Source organism: Mizuhopecten yessoensis, unplaced genomic scaffold (assembly GCF_002113885.1).
Source record: "Mizuhopecten yessoensis strain PY_sf001 unplaced genomic scaffold, ASM211388v2 scaffold4559, whole genome shotgun sequence".
Classification (NCBI taxonomy): Eukaryota; Metazoa; Mollusca; class Bivalvia; order Pectinida; family Pectinidae; genus Mizuhopecten; species Mizuhopecten yessoensis.
Genome location: NW_018405607.1, coordinates 204,809 through 229,836, shown reverse-complemented (window position 1 = coordinate 229,836; position 25,028 = coordinate 204,809). Strand labels below are relative to the sequence as shown.

Sequence of the window (25,028 nt, the reverse complement as noted above, 5' to 3'; positions counted from 1 at the left end):
GGAAGTATTTCTATGTATATTAATTAACTTCCCTTTACATTTTTCAGAAAGAGAATGTACTGTGTCGTGTTCATAGTCTTATTAACTTTAACTTTTCCACTAGGAGGATGTGCTCTATTTTTTGTGTATTGACATACCTCCCTTTACCCTTCAAGGAAGAGAATGTGTTCTGTAATGTGTTTATTGACTTACCTCCCTTTACCTTTTCAGAAAAAGAGGACGATGGTTCATGAATGCCTTTTCCTCCAACAAAGTAGAGATGATGTTTTTTGTGTCATGACTTATGTGTATTTTTCACAGGCAGACAACGTGTTGTTTTTTTGTAGCAACTGAAATATATATATACCAAGAAGATTGCGTATGAAATATCCATTGATTTACCTCCCCCGTAATTTTTCACAGGAAGAGAAGGTTCTATGTTCCGTGTGTAAACGCAAAAGGAAGGAATGCATCATACAGCCCTGTGGTCATTACTGCTTGTGTGGTCAGTGTGCAGAGACACTTATGTCCCGCAATCAAGACTGTCCAATCTGCCGATCTAAAATGGACATCTGTCTCAAGGTGTATGAGACTTGACTTTTTTCTGTGATAAGCAAAGTTGGTGCAATCAGATTTTGAAATAGTATCGGTAGACTCCTGAGAAAGCAGTGGACATGCAATTGGAGAATGTTTTTTGGGGATTGGGGCATTTGGAACGGTCTGGGCAAATGTTGAGAAAAGGAAAATATATGTCTCTTTTTTTTTAATTCTCTGTGTTTGGGGGTATCTTGAGGTCTACCGTAAAAATTACTTGATGTTTCAAAAAGTATGAATATTTTTTGTTTTCAATATTATGTATATCAAAATGTTCCTATTATATATTTGTAAATTATGGACTGGTGATATTGATGGAGACAAAGTGGAGGTCAATATCACTTGTTCAGGTCGATATAACCACATATTTACTGAAATAAAAGTTCTTAATTGGTGTTTTAGATGATAAATACTTTTTCAATCATAAAACAAGTTAGAACATTTGAAATTATTTGGAGGAAAAGTACTGCATTTGGCAGAAAGTATTGTGACGTTACAAATGAAATGACCTCATAAAGTGAATATTGACCTGTTGTTTCTAAAAATACTAACATCGATTTAATATCACAAATCACGGACCTCCGTGTGATTATACAACCAATGATGATGTAGGAGAATGTGCTGATCTTATAGTACTGGCTATATTAACAGAGGCAATGTAGTTTAGTGGTAGGACGGCGCGCTCGAGACCGAAAGGTTGCGGGTTCGAGTCACGTCACGGCACTGTGTTGTATCTTTGAACAAGATACTTTACTTTACTTTAGCAGATAAAATCTACACCACTATGATTTAGCATTTATATATATATATATATTATTAAAACTTGTTATGGAAACCAATCAGAGAGCAGGGTTTAGTGTGAAAAATAGCAAGCAATAGGCATCAACAATCAATGTCATTGATGCCGTGACGTTACCTTATTTTGACGTCGCGAGATCGGAGGGTCCCGGGTTCCAATCCCGGTATATGGCCCTGCATTTTGCATTTCCTCTAACACATTGTCTCTAAAACGTGAGGCGGGGGAGGTACGTTTTTTCAAGGAAACCTTGTCTTTACAAAGAAAACTATAATAAAAGATGTATACATTAGCATTAACGGTCTACCTGAGCGCACATCTTCGCTAACCTTGATGTTTGCTGACGACACTAAATTATATATAATAGGTGGCGATACCTATGAAACTAACTCTTGGTCGGTTAATGGTTGTTAATTTTCCATCCATAGTTTAGACCGTATCAACAACATACTGACAGGGAAGCGCATGTTCACTAAGTTTTGGCTGACGTTCTGAAATGTAATGTCAGCTCAGTTATTAAGAAACATGTCGTCTGAAAAGCGTTGTAAATATCTACGGCAAGTGACACCACTTGTAAACAAAAGTTGTGGGTGGCAGAGTGTCGCAGTGGAAAGCGCAAAAAAATCACTGGGAAGGGGGAATCATATTTATAAGGATCCCAGCCCCACTATAGGGACATGCAATTTTGGTACATATAGTAACATCCTCTTAAAATATAAACATTATTTATTTCACAACAACTTTGAAACAAGTTATTTCAACTTATATTAATCACTTTTGTTGGCATTTTGGGAGAAAACCTTGAACGTGGTCTGGCAAGTTACCCCATACTTTCAACGCCCCCCGCCCCGTTGTAATCTCTAAAATCGATAAGGTACCAGAACGTGGCCTATATAACTAAATCTGTCTTTAAAAGAAAACAACTCTTTCGACACTCGTTCACAGACGTTTAAACAAAACCAAGACAAAGATGGACATCCAAACATTTCGTTTATTGTTCCTTTTCATCGCGAAATCTGAAGGTTTCTTAATGAATAATATGGGAAGCTTGACACCACTCACTTCCGGTTCCGGTTCTTCAACAACAGCAACCGAAAAACTCGGTATGGCCGTTTCGTTGATTTAAGTACATAAATGTCGTGTATTTTTTTATAAATTTAACCTTCATTGAATGTCAATGAAGCTTTTTCTATAAAATAAGGACATTTCTATAAGAGAATGTTGAAATTTCTATAAAAGATGTGGATATTTCTATAAAAGATGTGGACATTCCTATGAAGACGTGGTTGTTTCTATAAAAAAAACGTGGACTTTTCTATAAAAAGAATATGTGGGTGTTTTTATAAAAGACGGAGGTATTTCTATAAAAGATGATATTGTTTCTATAAAGGACATTGGCATTTCTATATGGATAATGATATGGACGTTTTGTTTTTTAAAAGACGTAGGCATTTTTATACAATTTCATTTTGCCTATCTCCCCCATAATATCTTTTTCTGGTATATATCGTTTATACATAAAAAGAAAAACAACTGATGACGGAACTACTTTTTACACTTCAGAATGCAAAATTACAACGCAGCTTTTTTTAGCGCAATTGTTTAGTTTACGTAAAAATTAAATAAATCTTTAACCGTGCATTTACAACGTGTTTGTCTACTTCTTTTTAAATTAAATTATAAAGAATGCCCAAGATTTTGTTTTGGTATATACGGTATATACCAAAACAAAATCTTGGTCATTCCTTAAATAATACCCTGTCTTCATAAAACTGTTTTTTCTTTCTATAAAGGGCGTTGGTGTATCTCTAACGCTGATGTTTACATACACGAAGTTAATGTTATTCTTTATCTTGCAAAACGAAACAATCCTAAACCGTCACTATTTGTCAAGGATCTTACAATGGAAACCATTTCCTGGTTTCTGTTTCCGGTCTGTCCGCCGGTGGTGCAATGGCCGTCCCACTCCACGTGGCGTAGTCCGAAAGTGTGATGGGTATTGCTTCTTTTGCCGGAAGTGAGTTTTTGTTTGTTTAATATTAACTTTTAAACTAAACTAGATTACCTGACGTTCTTATAATACTCTGTGGCATGCTTTGATTCGATATAAAACAATATAGCATTGCAACGGGAATTGAGAGAAATTGTACTAAGCAGGTCTACATTAATAATTCTAAAAACCTGATATACTTATTGTAGTAACTATTATAACAAACATAACGTCTTTTGTAGTACATTTTTATCTCCAACTGTCTTTCTTTCCTTATTTTTGTCCTTTTGCGAGTATGGTGTAGACATTCAAACTAATTTTCCTTATAAGCGTTAAGTTTTTTTATACTTATCTTTAAACAATAACTTCTCAAATTGTGTCTCATTTCATATAGAAGTAGATGCAGTTATTTTACGGTGAGGTAGCGATTTTTCAAATTTGTTATATCCAGTCGACAGTGATATGAATGCAAACTATAAGCAGTTTAATGTCTATATATTTAACGTTTTGAAAATATTTTGACCTCATAAAATTAATATATCTATTTTCATTATCAATGAAATATGTGTGTGCATCGTGTGATTATTTAATGAATAAAGCAGATATCTTGAATGGCCAATGGTATCCGGGGCTGCGATGGCCATGTGGTTATTTAAGGCGTTTGACCGTCTAAGATCATTGGCCTACCACCACTTCATCGTAGGTTCGAAGCCCACGTGGGGCAGTCGCCAGGTGGTTTTCCCCTAGGTACTTCTGGTTTCCCAAACACAAAAACCTGGCTCGTCCTTTAATGACCAACTGTAGCTGTTAATAGGATGTAAAGCACAAAAACAAAAACAAAACAAATGGTATTCAATGGTATCAAGGCTGATAACAATGCTTCCCGAATTGGGTAGGGCTATACAGCGACATTGCAAGATTGGTAGATATAATTACTGCAGTGCATTTTACAAATAAAACGAACGAACCACTGACACTTACAGCCACTCGCTTCATTATTTTCAACAATTAATGTTTAGAAAGTCCAACACAATTTTTCGCTTTTTTTACGGATCTGTAAGGTTGGTTGGCAAATCCCAAATCATATTGACATTCGACGTCATATGGTGACTTCAGTCACGTCGAATAACGCATTTGTGGACTTGCAAAGCAACGCCACAGTACTGACGTTTAAGACATATCGTCTGTGTATTGCTAGGCGAATTGTTTTGGGTCTCATGTGCGCCGAAGACTTTACTACAAGCAGACAGAATTATTTTACTATGAAATCAACACAAGTCATAAATCGAAAGAGTCAGTTTGTTTTAAGTTAAAATCACAACATGGAAAACAAATTAAGGAATCAAAAATGAAGCGGAACGTAAGTAACCGCAATATAAGTCGTATAATCATAAACATATTCATGTGTACACAGTCGCATAGCATTGTTCCGGCGGAAGTTTACCAACAGTTTTGTCAACATGTATGAGTTCTCCTTCCGGTGTACAGCCAGATGTCTTAAAGAACTTTGCAAGGAACGAGATCAGCTCGGGACTAATCGATCTGACGCACTATATGGACCAAGACAATGTCTTTATATGGACAGGAACTAACGACGCTACGGTCCGGCCCGGTTTGTACTGCTGCCACTCGATCGATCGGGAACCGTCGACACTTTCCGTAAACGAGGAAATATGGAAAATGCCGACGGTTCCCAAGTGACACTCGATATAGTAATTCGGTTCCTTCCGTCATACGGAAATGTCCGAAACACTTAGGCTCACAATCGGAAATTAATTTACAGAGCGTCTCATTTCGCTAAAACTTCAGGAAAATGTATAACCGAAATGCCCAATTTGTTTCCTAATTGAGGTTTGATTGAATGAATCCCTATCGACCAAGCTCAGTGTCACATCTGACTAGCGCCGAGGGAAAACTGTGAGAAATGTTTCGAGTGCACGTCCGCTCGCTAAAAATTAATTTTAAAAAAGGAACTGTTGTAAAATATCAAAATAGAATTAAGTGTTCTGAAATAAATTCCAAAGAAATTTAATTTCCTGAACCTTTGATGAAAAAAAATATTTTTAACTCTGGTACATTGGTACATATATTTTTTTCAGTTTTTAATACAACAATGTAAAGTCATGAATTTCGGTGAAGTGAGAAACACATGAAACCTGGTTCATTTGTTTCTTATTTAACAGAATCTGCTGATAAAATAAAGTCATTCTACGGAAACGAACATAAAATTGGTGAAGTTGTCAGGAGCTGCACATACCTTTGTAAGTGAATACATAAATAAATAAAAGTAACAAAAGAAAATAAATATATAAATGGATAAATGAATGAATGAATGAATGAATAAATGAATGAATGAATGAAGTTGTTCTTTAGTATAGGGTAAAGGCTTCATTACAAATTTTATCTGCGATCTTGGTTAAGGTTACATACTACCCTAGACATTATACCAGGTACCTGCGGATTTTGTTAGAGTTATTTCCTTCAGGAATAGGGTACTTACATTTGGTGTGTGCACTAATAATTAATGTTACAAACACGCTGGTTCCTCAATGAAAACATTTCAAGAAAAAATCATTGTATTTATTTATTTATTTCCAAGAAAACTTCCTGAAAGACAATTTACATGATTAATAATGGTGAACTCGTTTGGAATGGAAATGCTTGTCGAAGTAAGATGGTAAAAATCTTCAGAGTAAATAAAAATCAAAAAAGTGATTGGAAGTAATTAAGGTCCGGTTTGTAAACTTGGTTTCAGATTGGATGACGAAATGTGAAGCCGATTTTACACACGGCATCGTTATTACACCTGAAATGTGAAGCCGAGTTACCGTTATTACTCGTGAAATGTGAAGCCGAGTTTACACACGGCACCATTATTACTCTTGAAATGTGAAGACGAGTTTACACACGGCACCGTTATTACTCGTGAAATGTGAAGCCGATTTTACATACGGCACCATTATTACTCGTGAACTATAACGGCATTTTGCTTTATATCATGAAAAGCGCACAGTTATAATTTAATGAAGATAAACAAGACCGGATCCAAAATATTGCGTGTTTTAAACAGAAACCGATATATTTATCTAGTCTACATTCTTATTCTAATCTCTTACTTCGTTTGTTAGGATGAACCCGCCATATTGTGACGACAGGTTTTTAATTGAGATTTCAATCATTTTTTACTTTATTACGAATTACAGCTAGTTGTTATGGCTTCTTCTGGGAGTAAATCGATGATGTGTTAAGCGGGAGATTGTTCTGGGAAGTCTCGCGAGAGACCGCGTGAGTCCAGTTGATGCAAGATCTTTCTCTTGTTTATGACGTCATTTGAAATTGCTAAACTGAAGCTGATGCAAGTGTGCATTTTTGCAAGACTGATCGAACTAACTGAAAACATGTTGTTATTTGTAACCACAGGTAAATGGTGTTACACTTGATATTTTAAAATATTGACTCAATAACCTATTTACATCCAATCATAATAGAAGTGATACTTTCCTAACAGGGGATAGTACTTGTTTCTAAGGTAACAACTAAATGACGATCAGAGTAAGGCAGCTGATCTGGATCGCATGATTTAAGTCAAAAGCGAACAAAGCATTCGTACGAACATTCTAAATACTTTAAACTTGACATAAAATATGTAAATAAATAGTTTTCTTTAAGATAACTTTAAGANACTCCCATTGTATATAAATTACAATAAAATATGTTTAAATCAATAACTTGCTCCCAACTTTCTCATTGAAAGGTGGGGTTCTTGCCTCTTTTAAGAACATGCAAAATGAAAATCCCCACAGGGCCTGACATGCATTTTGTCAAATTAATGCATGTTACTTCCTTTTGAAGCTCCATAATATTTCTCTTACTTTATTTTATTCCACGAAAAATGCTTTTATTGATTACAGACATGCTAGCAGTTGAAATGATACCACATTTGAATATGTCAGTAAGATAGTTTAGTTGACAGTGAACAAAAGCTTGCCAGGTTTTTATTATATTTATAGGCTATTAGACTTTGTTCCCGGATCTCAATTTAAATGAAAAAAATCACTAGTGTAAACAATACCCTAAAACTATTTTTAAAGACTTACGAAGATGCAACATATAAGAAAATCTATAAAAATAGACTTTGAATGTTCAAGTGTGATTTTTTGGTCGTTATTTTTAATGGAATGTGGTCATGGTAAGCCAAATTTTAAACAAATAACGTTCATGTTTTTTTCTGTAATTCGAATAAAAATCCGGACAAAATCCTAATCAAAAACATTCACCATCTGCATTCCATCATTCCAACTCTTCACAATGACTCCTCTGCATGATCAGTATTGAAGTACTCTCAGTACTTTGATTTAGTGTATCGCGTCCTGCAACCAGCATCAGCAACATCTTCACCAGCACTGTCTATATCTTCTGCAACTTTCTCCGCTCGAATAACCTCACTGTTGACTGTAAATGTCACGTACGTTCATGGTGTGTGTACTTTTATCACTTTACGTGATGATCCAGAATCCTTTTTATATATAACGATTCATATAGATAGTTAATCCTAAAGAGATATTCATATCCATGTATCGAAATGGTAACTTGCCATTATATTTGGACATCAATATGGTTGTATTGCATACAGAATGATGTTATTTATTGTTTGATATTTAAAAAGAATTTAAAAAAGTGTCATTCGTTTGATATATAAGGCAAGTATCATAAGTTTCATATATTGATTGATATCCAAAACAAAGATCATTTATTGTTTTATAACCAAAATAAGTATCATATAATGTTTGATACCCAAAATAAGTATCATTTCTGGCTTGATAATAAAAACGAATATAATTTATTATTGGATATATCAAAACAAGGATCATTTGTTTGATATCAGAACTAATAGTATGTTTGGTTGATATCTAAAACTGATATAATTTATTGTTTGATATCTAAAAGTAATATAATTTATTGTTTAATACCCAAAACAAGTACCAGTTATTGTTTTGATTTCTGAAATAAGTATTATTTATTGGATCGATATCTAAAACAAGTATTATTTATTGCTTGATAACCAAACAAGTATCATTTATTGTTTGATATCCAAAACAAGTATTACTCATTGTTTGATATCCAAAACAAGTATTATTCATTGTTTGCTATCCAAAACAAGTATTACTCATTGTTCGATATCTAAAACAGGTATTATTCATTGTTTGATATCTAAGCAAATATTATTCATTGTTTGATATCCAAAAATGAAGTATCATTTATTGTTTGCTATCCAAAACAAGTAATATTCATTGTATTATCTATTGTTTGCTATCCAAAACAAGTATTATTCATTGTTTGATATCCAAAACAAGTATTATTCATTGTTTGATATCCAAAACAAGTATTATTTATTGCTTGATATCCAAAATAAGTATCATTTATTGTTTGATATCCAAAAAAGTAATATGTGCTGTTTTGAATCTTCAAATAATTATCATGTGTTGATTGACAAGAACCACAATTACAGATATCCTGTGATGATTGATATCTCAAATCAAGTATCCTATGATGGTTGATATCACAGAAGACAACTATATTGTTTTCACTGTTATCACTAAAACAGGTAGTCTGTCTTGATTGATATCCGTATGATTCACGTGTCTCCCCAAAATATGCCTTCGTGATTACCCATGCCTTCTTTCGTTTTACCTATGATATGGTCTATGTGTAACCCTACGTAGTCTGATTATGTCTACCTTGTCAATATAAGCTATTTAAAGTGTCTACCTATAGTACCCTACCCTGTGTTGTTTGTGTACCAATTGTACACATTTGTATAATCTGTTTGTCCCAAGCTGACTTGTATATAATTAATGACTATGCTATTCATATAGTTATACCATGCTGAAAATGTAAATAGTTTTCCCATTTTTCTATACATTGTCATTATATACAAAATAATCATAATCTGTCGGTCTATCTATCTAACAATCATTTTAACTCTTACTCTTCTTTATAGCAGCAGAAACATCCTTCGGTTCTCCACCTATGATTTCTTTTATTTACCTTTCCTGTTTACTATTCCCCCTTCTCTTCCCACTTCCCTCTTGTTTACTTCTGTGTGACCTTCACCTCGAGCCCGTTTGTACTGTTGGACAGGTGTATACGCACGTGCGTATGTTCTTTGCCGATAGCCACCCAACCATGACCGTTCTTGATAATGGGTAACGATATAGTAGCACACAGGGTGGCGGTCGGCAATTTCTACATGCGTACACACTGTAACCACTCGAGCTCATCTTCAATATTTAAAATTAATTTAAATTTCGTATTTGATGAATTTATAAATCTATTTGAAATCCTTCTTCTTACATTTAAGACCACACAATACAGTATTCTCTTTTATGTTATACATAGCTATTTCAGTAACACTAATTTCATCCTTATCCTCCATCTTTTATTATTGATTTGCATGGACATACATGAAAACCCTGGGCCTGATGTATCTTCCGATGAATTAACAATTTTCCATTTAAATATACGTAGTTTACGAAATAAGCTAACTCACCTTGAAAATATTGCAGACGAATTTCACGTAGTATGTATCACGGAATCCCACTTAGACAACAGTATATCTGACGAAGAAATAGCACTTCCAGGTTTTAATAATAATCCTTTCCGGAAAGACCGTGAATACTCACAGGGTGGGGGTGTCGTTGTTTATATTTCGCCTTTAATTTCTGCCCAGCGGCGTTTGGATTTAGAATTTCCATCAGGTGAGGCCATCTGGGTCGAAATTATTTTTAATAACTCCTCGTATCTTCTATGTACAGTATATAGACCAAATGACTGTGTAAATCCATTTTGGGAACAATTTGAAAACTCCATTGAAAATGCACTTGATGAAAACCCACATGTCATTATAGTTGGTGACATAAACGTTGACCTACTGGTTGAGACTCGTCATAAACTGAACGACATTATCCGCACGTATCTGTTTTCTAATGTAATAAACCAACCAACTCGGGTAGGCCAAACACGTGCTTCGCTCCTTGACCCCGTGCTCGTGAGCGATACATGCGTTGTTGGTTTTTCCGATGTTATTGAAATTGACAGGGACATTTCGGACCATGACGCTACTCTCGTTGAAATTAAACTAAACATTTTTCTTACTAACAAATTTAAACGCATGATTTGGTGTTATAAAAATGCTGACTATCCTAAATTTAATAACCTGTTACAAAACACCGATTGGCAATACGTATTTAGAAATGCTTACACATGCGACGATATGTGTTCGATTTTTACAGATAAGTATTTGGAATATGCTCATCTTTGTATTCCAACTAAGGTTATTACTGTTAGACCAAATGATAAACCGTGGTTTACTACTGAACTACGTCGTGAAATTAGAATTAGAAATAGATTGCATAAAAAATTAAAAAGAGTTTTTTCTATAGAGAATTTAGCTAAATTTAAAAAACATAGAAATCATGTCAACAATCTCAAACGTAGAACAAGAGAACTTTTTTATGCTGATATTAATGGACTTTTAGATAACTATGCAAAAACTAATCAAAAGAATTTTTGGAAACTGGTTCGGAGATTAACTAAAAGTGCAGATGTATCTTACATTATACCTCCTCTAAAAGACCCTATTACTAATTCTACTGCAGTAGATGATGAACGAAAAGCTAATATTTTAAATGACTATTTTGTGTCTATCTCTACTATAGACGACTCAGGTGTACCTTTACCACAAGTTGATATGAGAACCCAAAGTCGCATAGATAATATATTTTTTACACAAGCTGATATTGTTGACATCCTTAAGTCTCTTAAATTAGGTAAAGCTGTTGGATATGATAAAATTAGTCACCAAATGCTTAAAAACACAGCTCTTTATGTTTCATTTCCGCTATTTCTTATATTCAGAAAGTCTCTTGATCAAGGAATTTATCCCAATTCCTGGAAAAAAGCTTTAGTCATGCCCATTTTTAAGAAAGGCGATAAACAATGCCCCAGTAATTATAGACCAATAGCTTTATTAAGCACTGTAGGGAAAGTTTTTGAAAAAGTTATTACAAAATTTCTGCATAATTATTTATTAGAAAATTCATTGTTATATAAATACCAATCTGGATTTCAGCCAGGTCACTCAACAGTACATCAACTAATTGAAATTTATCATAATGTATGCATAAATCTAGAAAACCGTCATCATACCTGTCTTGTTTTTTGCGACATTTCCAAAGCTTTTGATCGGGTTTGGCATGCAGGTCTTGTACACAAATTAAAAAGCTATGGAATAAATGGAAATCTTTTAGACTGGCTATCCGATTATGTACAGAATCGCCATCAACAAGTCTTCATCCACAATGTTACTTCTCATACTAAAACAACTAATGCTGGTGTACCCCAGGGCTCTGTCTTAGGTCCGCTTCTTTTTCTCTTGTATATCAACGATATAACTGATAACCTTGTCAGCCCTTCCCGTCTTTTTGCTGATGATACTTCCCTATCCGTCTCTTCTCCTTCCGCAATTGAACTAGAAACTACTACTAACCGAGATCTTGAAAAAATTCATAACTGGGCAGAAAATTGGCTTGTTAAATTTAATCCTAATAAAACTGAAGCGCTACTAATTTCAAATACCAATGCTGAGCTTGATGTCAATCTCATTTTTAATAATGTTAATATTGATTTTATCGAACATCATAAACATCTAGGCATTTTCCTAGATGCTAACTGTAAATGGACTCACCATATTGATAACATTTGTAAAACTGTTACGAAACAAATAGGAATTCTCCGCAAGTTAAAATATACTTTAAATCGCAAGACATTAAACAGAATTTATCTTACTTTTATACTCCCTCTGCTTGAATACTGTTGCGAAGTTTGGGACGGTTGTACAACTGCCGATGCAAATAAACTTGAAAAACTCCAGTTAGAAGCGGCGCGTATTGTCACCGGCCTGCCATCTTTTGCTAGTAGAGCGTCTCTTTACTTCGAAACTGGTTGGGAAGTCTTGTCTCAACGTCGCACCCGCCGCAAACTTCAACTTTTCTACAAAATTCACAACAATATGACTCCCTCTTACCTAACTGACCTTCTCCCGCCACTAGTAGCTACTTTAACTCCTTATAATTTGAGAAACTCTGAGAACTATTCCATTCCTAATTTCCGCTTACAATCTTCACTCAACTCGTTCATACCTTCTACTTTAAGACTATGGAATGAGCTTGACACTAATATTAAAACTGCACATTCTTTTAAGAGCTTCACAAACTGCCTCAAAAAACAAAATGAAACATTTAAAGTGCCTGTTTTTTATTTAGCCGGTGACCGTAAGTTAAATATTTTACTAACCAAACTCCGTCATAAATGCAGCCCTTTAAATGATGATCTCTTTAATGTTAACCTAATCAACTCTCCTATTTGTGCATGTGGATATCCTAATGAAAATGCTCATCATTTCTTTTTTACATGCAGTATATATACTGATCAAAGAGTTGAAATGTTTAGAAATCTTCATGAATACTTACCTCTAAGCTTAGAGAAATTATTGTATGGCCATGAAGATTATTCGAGTGACGAAAATAAAAATGTATTTATATATGTCCAACAGTATGTATCGAGTACTCGCAGGTTTTAAATTTGGTCACGTTCTTCTGTCTCCTCTCCAACAGTCCTCATTATCTTTCATATTCATTTCTTAGCTTGTGTCCGTATTACATGGCATAACGTACACTTGTGTGTTCCTTATTATTTTAGTAATCCTCTGTAATGTTTAACTTTCTTTTAAGTGCACGAGAGCGTGAATGCAAGAAGTGTGCGTGTGCTGGAATGTATGTAATATAGGCATGTGATGGGCCATTCAGTTACAGCCAGTGCGGTAGAAACGAATTTTCGAGAAAGGATGGAATGAAAAGGAGAAAGACACAAAGCACGGGACGTGACGAACTGTTGAATAGTTGAAAGTATGGAATAGTGCCAGGATATCACTGCGCTGACTGTGCTGGATGGTTCCATTTTCATGACCAAATTTCAAAATATACCATAATTTGTAAATAAAAGTAAGAATGAATGTGTGCATTATATGTTGAATATTGAGATGTACATTATAATTTATAAACTGCAATGAATAAGTAACATTCTCTCTCTCTCTCTCTCTCTCTCTCTCTCTCTCTCTCTCTCTCTCTCTCTCTCTCTCTCTCTCTCTCCCAATAATAGATAAATGTATTGATTTAAACTATGAAATCCATCTTATGATGTGTATATACAATCATTTATCTTATAAGGAAAGGGCGTTAATAATGTTCATGTAACTTGTGCCCAATCCTCTTGCATTTTTTGGCAATAAAATATGTTTAAACTAAACTAAACTAATTCGAATACTCCATTCCATTTTTCAAGAACATTGATTTATGATTGTAATATTCTGATTTGTAAATCAGATGTATAAGACGTTTTGGGATAATGAAGACATGCAGCAAAGCTACTCCACATTCTTTCTTTCAAAAAGCAGAAGAAAACTAGAAACCAGACAAAACATAAATAGAGAAAAAAAGTCTAACTACAATGGAAAACATACAAGATATGAACATCTCAGGTGAAGGTCCTTTAACTCTATTCATTTGATGAGATACGAAAATTGATATGATGCACTTACAACTAGATAGATGTATTGATACCGGGGTATGCCATGTAGACATATAGTAAATGTATATCGTATGGTTTCACAGTTTGTAAATTTCAGAAGGACATATTGCATACCATATTGAGCGCCTCCTTGTGGTATAGGCAGTTTATAGAAACAGATATTATTTTCTGTCAACGCATCGTTCACGGGGAGCAAATGAATTAACGGAAAATAAAAAAATCCATATATAAGTCAGCAATGCAAATATTTCAGATATGACGGCCGGATCAGGGAGACAAGTAGTTGCGTTCGTCTGTAAGATTTTTCTACATCCGCTAGGGCTCAATCGTGAACCGTCGGCACTTTCCGTTTAAAGATTTCTCCTTTACGGAAAGTTCCGACGGTTCCCGATTTGCTACGTCTTTCCAAAGTTCGCACCTTCTCATCCAGCAATACTGTAATAGAATGTAAGTGTAATAACTTCCAAAAAAGGAATAACAAACGTTTTTGTTGTATACATCTAAAGTACTACAATACATAAAGAAAATTCCGGAACACGCAATTTGAGTGAAACAAATACCCAATAAAAATGGAATGACATTGGGGTTATTGATACAAAAACCTGATACAATCCGATGCATTTTCCGCGGAATTTTACTGCTAACTAACGACCCTTTCTGTAATTTGATTTATAAAAATATTGCTGAATTGTATCGCAAATGATCGTGTTGGTGGTGTTTATATAGTCACTGGACAATTGACCGACATAGAAAGCACATTACATCTTGTAAACAGATGAGTCACTGACCATTTCTCCATAATTTCCCCCTTGAGGTCAAACTTGACATCTGGTTTAAACATGCAAACACGTGTTCTCTGATGCACGTGCATCCCATTTTAAGTCGATAATTAGGCTAATTTTAGGTTTCATTATATATAAAGTCAATACCAATATCAACGTGCACGTTAATGCCAGGAATAACTTACATGTTCCATATTGTGGGGGCCGTATAGCACAGGGTATATGGTATAGTTAACACCCAGAGGTATGGTTAAACCACCTTACCTGTACCGCTCATTAAAGATAATAGTTACATACTAGTTTGGTTTGGTTAGGATTTCTAGGATTCAAGTTTCAAAATAAAATTTCCTTTGAAGATGATTGCGAAACTTGAATCACATTTCTGTTATTTAACTTATCTCGTTTCGTTGATCACTTTCATCTAAAATGCAGCAAAACGTGATAAGTGTCAACATGAAATGAAGTTTATAGCTGTAGAAATTCTATGATGCGGTCATCCTCAAAATTAATGGATTCCATTCATCATACACAGCAATCAAAAACCGTAGTGGTAGCAACAGACCATGTACCAAAAGAGCAGGTTTGTTTCAACATGTCAATCAACCGCACGGTACCGATCGGTCGAAATCACGGGGACCTTAACATTTTGTTACAGTTATATTTGGACCTAAACTTAGATGTTCAGAGTAATTTTACATGTTTTCGGGGGTTAGATCGACTTTCGGTAAAAATGACACCCCAATAGTCAATCTAAACCCCCTAAAACATGTACAATTACTCTGAACACCCTAGGTTAGGTCCACATATAACTGTAATAAAAAAAATCAGGTCCCTGTGGTCGAAATGTATATCCACATCGATTTTCAAATGATGTGCAACATTGTGCCTTATCAGTTGTGTTATTTGTATGTATTGTCACTTACAGTTACATACAATGCGGACTTTACGTACCATTACTTATCAACTTGAATTTATTTACATTAAAATCAAGTTTATTTAAATTTAAAGAGATAAGATAATCATAATATCGACGTGTACATCTTCGCAACAATCAATGACATATCATATTTTAATAAATATCAAATTAATTGTTTAAAATCTATGATTCTCCTTATTTTCATATTTATCTTAAAAGAATTTTAAAACATTTTGGAGAAGACTTCCTCGCCGTTGTTTGTTCTTACATACGTCATATATATATTTTCAGATTTCATTTTGCACCAATGGGCTACCGTAGATATCAACTTTTGTATACGATACTGATTTATAATTCTTTCTACTCTGCGGAAACCCATGGACTCCTCTCTCGAATGTGTTTCGAAAGATGGACGTATCATACGCACACACGGGTGAGCTGTTTGGTGTAGTGTAATTTATTTTGGCATACTGTAACGATTACTAATCGATAACGTATGTCAAAAATAAATTACACTGCATCAAACAGCTGTAATGCGGTGTTCGGAAAACATTTTGACGGAAATAGTATGCCTTTATGAGGGGTTTTCTACGATAATTTTGTGTATGGTTGCGATACTCTGATTTGGACCAAACACGTCAGAAACATTTTTTTTTTTTGTAACTTAAAATTTCATTCAAATTTTGCAAACACATACGCATGACAAATAATGAGATACAAGTCTGCAAATTATGACAGGAAAAAATGAGTAATTGTACAGAACATTCATCTTACAGATTGCATACTTATAAAACTTCATAAATGCTACATACTTTTCTCACTACATATCATACATATAAACCTATTACATAGCATTTGCCCGTCAGAAACAATTTATAGTTATGATATTATGTGTCCCGCCATAATCCCTGGCTATTGTATCAAACATCAGCGTCAAGAAAATATGGTGTGGAATTAATCAAACTCGTACATCACTCGTCGAAAGTGTCGTTCATGCTCCCAAGTCGGCGAAAACGTAGACAGAATGACTTGTTTAATATGTTTATTGCCGAAAACTTGAAATCAATTTTAACATGTCTGTCATTCATGCACCACTGCGGTTATTAGGTGATCAGGATGAATGGTTTATGCGAGACATGTAGCTGGTATTAATTTCACAACTTTTTCTCCCTATTGTTTATTCCAGCTTGCAGAGTCCATGTAGCATTCCACGGTGGTAAACAAGGAAGGTACGATTTTACACACTATTGATTAATTTCTGTTTATTTTATCTCCATTATGTCCCGCAAAGTCTACTTTTTGTTTCAATGAATAATAAAAAAAAAGTTATAGTCACCCGGAAAAGTAAGTTTCGATTGCATAGTTTCATTTTTTGGGCTGAGGTATGGGGATCCTTCAATGAAATAAACTTCTTTAACTGAAGTGGGCCACTTCAAAATAGGAATGAACAAAGTAGACGTTGATAACACGCATTCACTGACCTTTCCCGTAAAATACATCGAACACAGAGTATGCATTCAATAGCAGTCGTAGACTAATGGTATGACGTCGACAACGGTGAGTTCTTCACGTCCGCATTTTAGGCACTCTGCAAATACCACCCTTGACTTATTCATTTGTGTGCACATTGCGATGATTAGCTGATTGCTTAATGTATCAAAGTGATTGGAAGCTTTTGTTTTTGTGACACAAGTATAAGTATTATTATCATCCATACGTTGTAAAGCGCTTTAGATTAATTTTACAACTAATCAGCTAGTAGTACTAGTTATAGCATGCTCAAGTCTGGTCCAATATTCATGAAACCGTTCTCGTGCTCAAGCATGGATTTTGTGCTCTAGCCCAATTTCTTGTTCCAGTTAAAATTAAATGATAAACTCCTATTCTGTCTATGATTTGAATAAAAAAATGAAGAACGGAAAGTCATGTACTGTTTTCAATGTTTAAATTTGACCTTTTGACCGTTTGACATGATTTAAGTCAGTTACAATACTTAATGGATTTGACAATCACTCCCATAATCCTCCCATAATAGAAGATGGGCCCGTATTCATGAAACCGTCATCATGCCCACGCATGAATTCTGTTGATTCAAACCCATTAACGTTTGTAACTGACTTAAATCATGTCAAACGGTCAAAAGGTCAAATGTAAACATTGGTTTGTGCACAGAATTCATGCGTGAGCATGATGACGGTTTCATGAATACGGGCCCATCTTCTATCATGGGAGGATTATGGGAGTGATTGTCAAATCCATTAAGTATCCGTAAGGTCATAACTAACGTTTGACTGCAGTAAACAGTATTCAAATATTCACGAAGGAAATGAAAATTAACAGTATTTTCAAAAAGAAAGTGTCATATTTTGTAACTGTAAGCAAAATATGCCACGTTCTTTTCTAAAAATTATGTTTTCTCTCGTTTGCCTTCTACACAACAATGGCCTCATTACGTTTTCTGCGCTTTGTAATTATCTTCAAAAATTGAGGCAGGCGTTCCTCAGGGATCAGTTCTGCTGTCTGCGTTATTGATTCTTCATGTAACTTTAGGATCATTACCGAATTTATACCGGCTTAAATTCAAATTCAATATGACACGGAATTCTGTTTAACATTAAAAAAAAATCGTTCTTGTAATTTGTATCCACTCCTACATCTTCCTACTTTGTCTACTGACATTATAACCTGATACTTTAAATTGATAAATATAATAATTAATATCCCATCTGTAATTATTATGTGTTCAAACCTTGTTTAATTGCCATCATATGTCAAGCGAAATGTTGGCGTTGTAACGGGGTTGACAATATGTTGCGGGACACGTATTAAGGAACTATCAAGATTTTAAGCAAAAGTGGACTTGATATAAGATGTCGGTAAGCGGTGCGGCAAATAACACGAGTGGCATTATATCGAAGATTTACTGTATATATCTGTTCATGTGAGTTCATTCAAAAATACGGGCTTCATCAAGAGTTGGGTCCTGTTTTTCACATAAAGCAAAATAATTCACAGGGAGAAATGGTAGGAATGAAATGACATCAATATCTGTATTGACAATGCATATAGAAACATTCAAACGAAAGGTGTGAAAAGATTACCCCCTTCCATCCCAACCCCGACCACCAAATAACACTATTTTTCTATTACAGGGACCTGTGAATAGGTCACAGTTGATATGTTTGGACCTATCCCTATTAGTGGTAGAAAGTAATAACACTTAAGTGGATTTTTGTTCATCAACTAACAAGTATTTTTTCATCTCAGGAAGTTAGGTGGACTTCTAGAGCTTTCCAAACTTCTAGAACATGCTATCTTTTCCGGCGAGGGGGAGAGACTTTTACCGAGAGTTAGTCTAAACCCCTTAAACGTCCAATATCACTCCGAACACATCGGTTTAGGTCCAAAAACACTGCTGTAACATATTCTCATGTCCCTGTGCTTTTTATGTAAAACGTTTCTATTCAAACAGGGATGATTTAGGCGATAAGTTCGCTAGACATGCAGGATACAACGATGTTGGAGAGGAAAATGACGTCATCATTATCTACCCACAAGTCAAAGCGGATATGATCCAAACGGCTGTTTTGATTGGTGGGGCTATACAGATGCTAATTTTGGTATGTTTACCTCACTTAATATTATTTATCATATGAATACCGTGTTTTGCAGTGTCATAAAGCCATCACATAAATTATGTTTATGTAGCACGTGTAATATCACTTCGGAAATGACGTCACAATCGAATAGGAAGAATCAATGTGACGTCACGTCATTTAGAAGCGGACGCAATTTTCATCGTTTCAGAGGCGGTCAAGTGCAAAATTCGTCTCATCTAACAATTATACAGTTGACTTTGTATTGAATCTGTCATTCGTTTCCCTACATATTAGATTGATGATTCGCCAGAGGCTCGCAAACATGAAAATCTAAAATTTGTATTATGAATATAATATCAAAGGAAATGTATGACAGATCCTCTATATATTATAAATCTTCCCCATGGCCACATTTGATAAATCTGCTAGGAGTTAATAAACATTTTGGGTTACCCCTGAACGTGATTTCATTGGCCAATCCTCTAATTATGACGTCAAGTAGCCATGCTTTGCGACGTCATCTGCCATTGTGACGTCATGATTTCCCATTGGAAACAGACATTATGTATTTTCAGAGGAAACATGTTGTTCTCCAGACAAAAGACATAAACGTTATCTGAGAAAAAAGTCCCCAAAATTGTAATTACTGGTTATGTTGTTTATCTAGTATGAACGAAAACTTCAGATTTTTCTAAAGCTTTGAATTGGATGAGGATCCTCGTTTTAGAAGTACGTAAGTGCCTTCACGAGTGTAGGGTTTTATTTAGTGTGCTATTTGTTTCGCTTCAGCAAACAAAAATGGCGTCAAAATGATGGCAGTCAAGAACATGATTGATCGCGTGACTGCACCATGATAGCTTTGCCAATGAATTCTGCTATAAGCAACGTTATGTTAAATAAAATGGTTACTGACTTGTATACGTGCTTTATTATGTCTCCCCTTGGAATGAAGGGAGACCTATTGTATTAGTACTGGTTCTTCTTCTGGTTCTTCTTCTTCTTCTTGTTCTTCTAATCGCAACTTGTCCGGACCATAACTTTTAAACCGTTAAAGATATTTTGATGAAACTTTCGGTATGCATGCATCTCGCACAGAAGGTGTGCATTGCACTGATAGTATGTCATTATGACCTTCAACTCAATGTCAAAGGTCAAATAAGTGCAACATTATCAGTAAATTCTTGTCCGGACCGTAAATTTTAAACCGTTAAAGATATCTTGATCAAACTTAAAGTATACCTGCATCACCTACAGAAGGTGTGCAGTGCACTAAAATTAGGTATCGTGCTTCACTATATACAGAGTTATGGCCATTTGTGTAATTTTGATACCGAAGTTTGTCCGGGGCATAAGTTCCATGTTATTTCACCTTCGTTGACCAATCTTATCATATTTATGTATCTTGGGAAGGCGGAATTTATCGCACTAAAATCTGGTTGTATGCCCTACTATATACAGCGTTATCACCCTTTGTTTATTTTTAATACCGAAGATTGTCCACGGCATAATAAAACTTGAAGTATTCCTGCATCACCCACATAAGCCTACACAGATGGTGTGCAGTACACTGGAATTAGGTCACTGTGACCTACACCTTAAGGTCAAATAAGTGCAACATCATCAGTCCGGCCCGTAAATTTTAAACTGTTAAAGATATCTTTATCAAACTTGAAGTATACCTGCATCACCTACAGAAGGTGTGCAGTGCACTAGAATTAGATCTCGTGCTTTACTATATACAGAGTTATAACCCTTTGTTTAATTGTTGTATTGAAGGCTGTTTGGAGCATAATAACCATGTTATTTCACCTACGTTGACCAAATATACCACATTTATGTATCTAAGGAAGGCAGAATCTCTCCCACTAAAATCAAGTTTTATGCCCCACTATACACAGAGTTATGGCCCTTTGTTTATTTTTAATACCGAAGTTTATCCACGGCATAACTTCTAAACCATTAAAGATATCTTAATCAAACTTAAAGTATACCTGCATCAGCCACGGAAGGTGTGCAGTGCATTGGAATTAGGTCTCATGCCCCACTATATGCAGAGTTATGGCCCTTTGTTTATTTTTAATACCGAAGTTTATCCACGGCATACCTTCTAAACCATTAAAGATATCTTAATCAAACTTAAAGTATACCTGCATCAGCCACGGAAGGTGTGCAGTGCACTGGAACTAGGTCTCATGCCCCACTATATACAGAGTCATGGCCATTTGTTTATTTTTAAAACCGAATTTTGTCCACGGCATAACTTCCATGTTATTTCACCTACGTTGACCAAACTTGCTATAGTTTTAATGTATCTCGGGAAGCAGGAGTGTCGCATTCTAAATTCGGGTCTCGTGCCCCACTATATAAAGAGATATGGTCCTTTGTTAATTGTTTTTATACCGAAGTTTGTTTATTGGCTAATAAGGGGAGACAGATGTTTTTGTTCACAATAACAAAATTCTAGTTTATTCTATTCCGTCTTTGCGTATTGCAGAGTTATCTTCTCTTGAGAGCAGGTATTGATTGTTACGTCATTTGTTTGTGAGAGTAACGTCATCAATTTTTGAGAAAACGACGTAATTTTCTCACACGAACCAATGACGTAACAATCAATACCTGCTCTCAAGAGAAGATAACTCTGCAATACGCAAAGACGGAATACAATAACATTGCGTGAAGCTGAACATTTGTTTTCCACAAATGTGATGACGTCGTATACCGCAATGTTTGGCGCGGTATTTGTAATTCTATCTTCTAATACGTTGAAGTTGCTCGGCGATGAAATAACAGCGCAATGTAGTGTTGTGTGCAAAATTCTTTGGTTTTTACCAGAAGTGAATTTATATTCATTAATTATTAATTATGAACTAAAAACTGTTGTCTTTCATTTTTTTAAATAAAAACATGTTTTTGGTGTTATAGGGTATATTGCCGATTTATGCAAAGTGCACACATTTTTCCGGTATATACCAACCGTCAATTGGAAACCTCGGCACTTCCCGTAAAAGAAAAATACTTTTTATTTTTAAATGTGAGTATATAAAAATCTCGTTTACGGAAAGTGCCGATGATCCCCGATTAAATATTCTGTATAATCCCAAAATCATTCTGGTTATTCCTTAAATTTTCTCTGATATTCTGTTCTTTTGAAATTGAACATTTTGGTATGGTCTGATTCCTAGGCAAACTCACATATAATCAGAAAAGCAAAAACAGTACGCAAGAGAAAAAAAATGATACAACAATTTATTAACAAAATAAATTATATACAGGTGTACAAACTTCACGTCATTTCGTAACATTGGATTTTGACTGCCGTCAAGATGAACTTTATAACAATAATATAACAAAGCACTAATTACGTCATACAAAATATATCACCAATACATCCGCAAGCAAAGTAAAGCCAAACCTCGTTATAGTGTTATCAATAGTCGAGACAATAGTTGGCGTTATAACGGGGGTTGACAATGTATCGAAAGATAAATGAGGATATTTTTTTATGAAAATGAGGAAAAGTTGAACTCAGAACTACGATAGTGGTATGTGCAGGGTTTCAAATGAAACGGAAGTGCATTGTATCGAGGTTTAGCTGTAAAGCTTTGATAAAAGAATGCAAAATAATGGGAGGGGACATTTAATTACCCTTTTCCGTAACATCTTCGGACTAAGAAGATCTATTTCTGTGTTTTATCGTAGTGAGCACAAGTGGCAGGCGTAACTGTAGCTGCCAGGTAAGTAAACGAACAGCTGCGTGAACGTAACGGGCATGCTGGGAGATTTTGTAATTCCGAAGGATGCTGTTCAACAAATAAAAGTGTGCATGAATCATTCTCAAAGTCACGTTTTCAACAAAACTAGTGTTATTTTCTGTCATATCAATAACCATTTATTTTTTTCTTTGAAATTCAGAAATAGACTCTCCACCCCAACCCCTGACCTGATTCCCAAAACCCCAAATGCAACCTAGCATGGCTAGATGATAAATTTTGCATACACACTACTTACTTACGCGCCTATGCGTTTTGCTGATTTCTAAGAACAATATTTTCACAAAATGACCGATAAACACTGTAAGAATCTCTTTTACATTGCATTCAAATTACTATAGAATTCCACTGCAGTTTTTCAATGGTGTGCAATTTAAAACCTGCTTTTATTTGCGTTTTGGATATAACTTAAGCGTGACTTGCCGTGGTACTAACGTTGATCATGTAAGTCAGTTGGTAAAAACAACAGAATGATCAGAGGTCTCAAATCCTGCATGGGCCTGTATTCATGAAACCCTTCTCATGCTGAAGCGAAGATTCTGTGCTCAACCCAACTTACTTAAAACTTGATTATATCACGTGACAAGGTCAAAAGGTTAAGTATATACATTGAAAACGATATTCGGCTTAAGACAAAATTCTTACATGTAATTGACAAAATGTGATTTTTTTTTATTAATTTATCACGGGAGGAAAAAATTGGGTTTGAGCATAGGGTGAGAGTTTGAGCAGGAGAACGGTTTCATGAATACGGGCCCTGATATGGCCCCGTTGTATTTTTCATTAAAAAAAACTGTTGGATATATTTTTTTATTTTTTTATTTCACCTTAGTTGTTTTTTTATTTGTTACATGATTAACCAAAGTTATGGTCATGGCAGAAACATTCCAATGTATATTTCCTTTTTCTTTTTGCAATGATACGAGGATCCTTATACTGTCAGGCAAACCATGTGACGTATACACCGATCCCCTTATCATATATTTAATTTCCTTCACGTCACTTATCAGCTTTCAAGTCAACAAGACAATTTACAAAGCACGGCAGCAAGGTAAATAGCTGTTTTCCGCTTAATTAATTGGTATAGGGTCATTATGAGTCTATACTTGGACATAATGACTTCACGCGCACGATGGACACTGAGTAAGGTCGATTTAAGGCGAGTTGTTAGCAACGTGAAATATATCGCTGTCACATAATCGTTCTACACGGAGGTATCTAGCCAGAGGGAAAAAAAGAATAATATTTCTGCGTACGTACAGGACAGTATCTTACATACAAAATAATATGTTGTACATACAAAAACAATATGTTTTACATACAAAAATAATATGTTGTACATACAAAATAACATGTTGTACATACAAAATAATATATTGTACATACAAAATAATATGTTGTAAATACAAAAACAATATATTGTACATACATAAACAATATATTGTACATGCAAAAATAATATGTTGTACGTACAAGATATCATTTGGTAGAAGTTTTGTTTGTACAAGACAATATGTTGTTTGTACAAGACAATATTTTGTTTGTCAAGATAATATTTTGTTTGTGCAAGACAATATTTCGTTTGTACAAAATAATATTTTGTTTGTACCAGACAATTTTTGTGTATAGAGGTTTTGTTTGTACAAGACACTATTTTGTTTGTACAAGACGATAAACTGTACGTACAGAATACAACATTTTCTACGGTGACCCTGATACTTTAAATGTTGTATACAACATACGCACTATTTTAACAAAGAAGATAATATATTATAAATATATCATTTTACCTTGGTCGTAATACTTCTTATCGTTGAAATCGTAATTAAATATAACTATATTTTTTTCAAGGAAACAGATCACATCTATATCCAACTTCATCTCTTTTTTTTTAGATTAAGTAATTATTTCATTATTTTTATATATTAAAACAATAAATTATATTATAATTATTT

At 34.7% G+C, this 25,028-nt stretch overlaps 1 protein-coding gene across 3 annotated transcripts in view; it reads left to right on the top strand.

The window, feature by feature from the left end:
- LOC110449313 overlaps positions 1 to 20,172 on the top strand; it is a 46,582-nt gene extending 26,410 nt beyond the window's left edge. For 2 of the 3 annotated variants that reach the window (XM_021496084.1, XM_021496083.1), the window contains one exon: positions 403 to 2,954. In XM_021496084.1, coding sequence (XP_021351759.1) covers positions 403 to 576 — 174 coding nt within the window. In that variant the 3' untranslated portion in view covers positions 577 to 2,954. Of the gene's footprint in view, positions 1 to 402; positions 2,955 to 16,890; positions 16,934 to 19,176; positions 19,325 to 20,092 lie in introns of those variants that run through there. The other variant, XR_002462838.1, reaches the window with a different exon arrangement.
- The last annotated feature ends 4,856 nt before the right edge of the window (positions 20,173 to 25,028 follow it).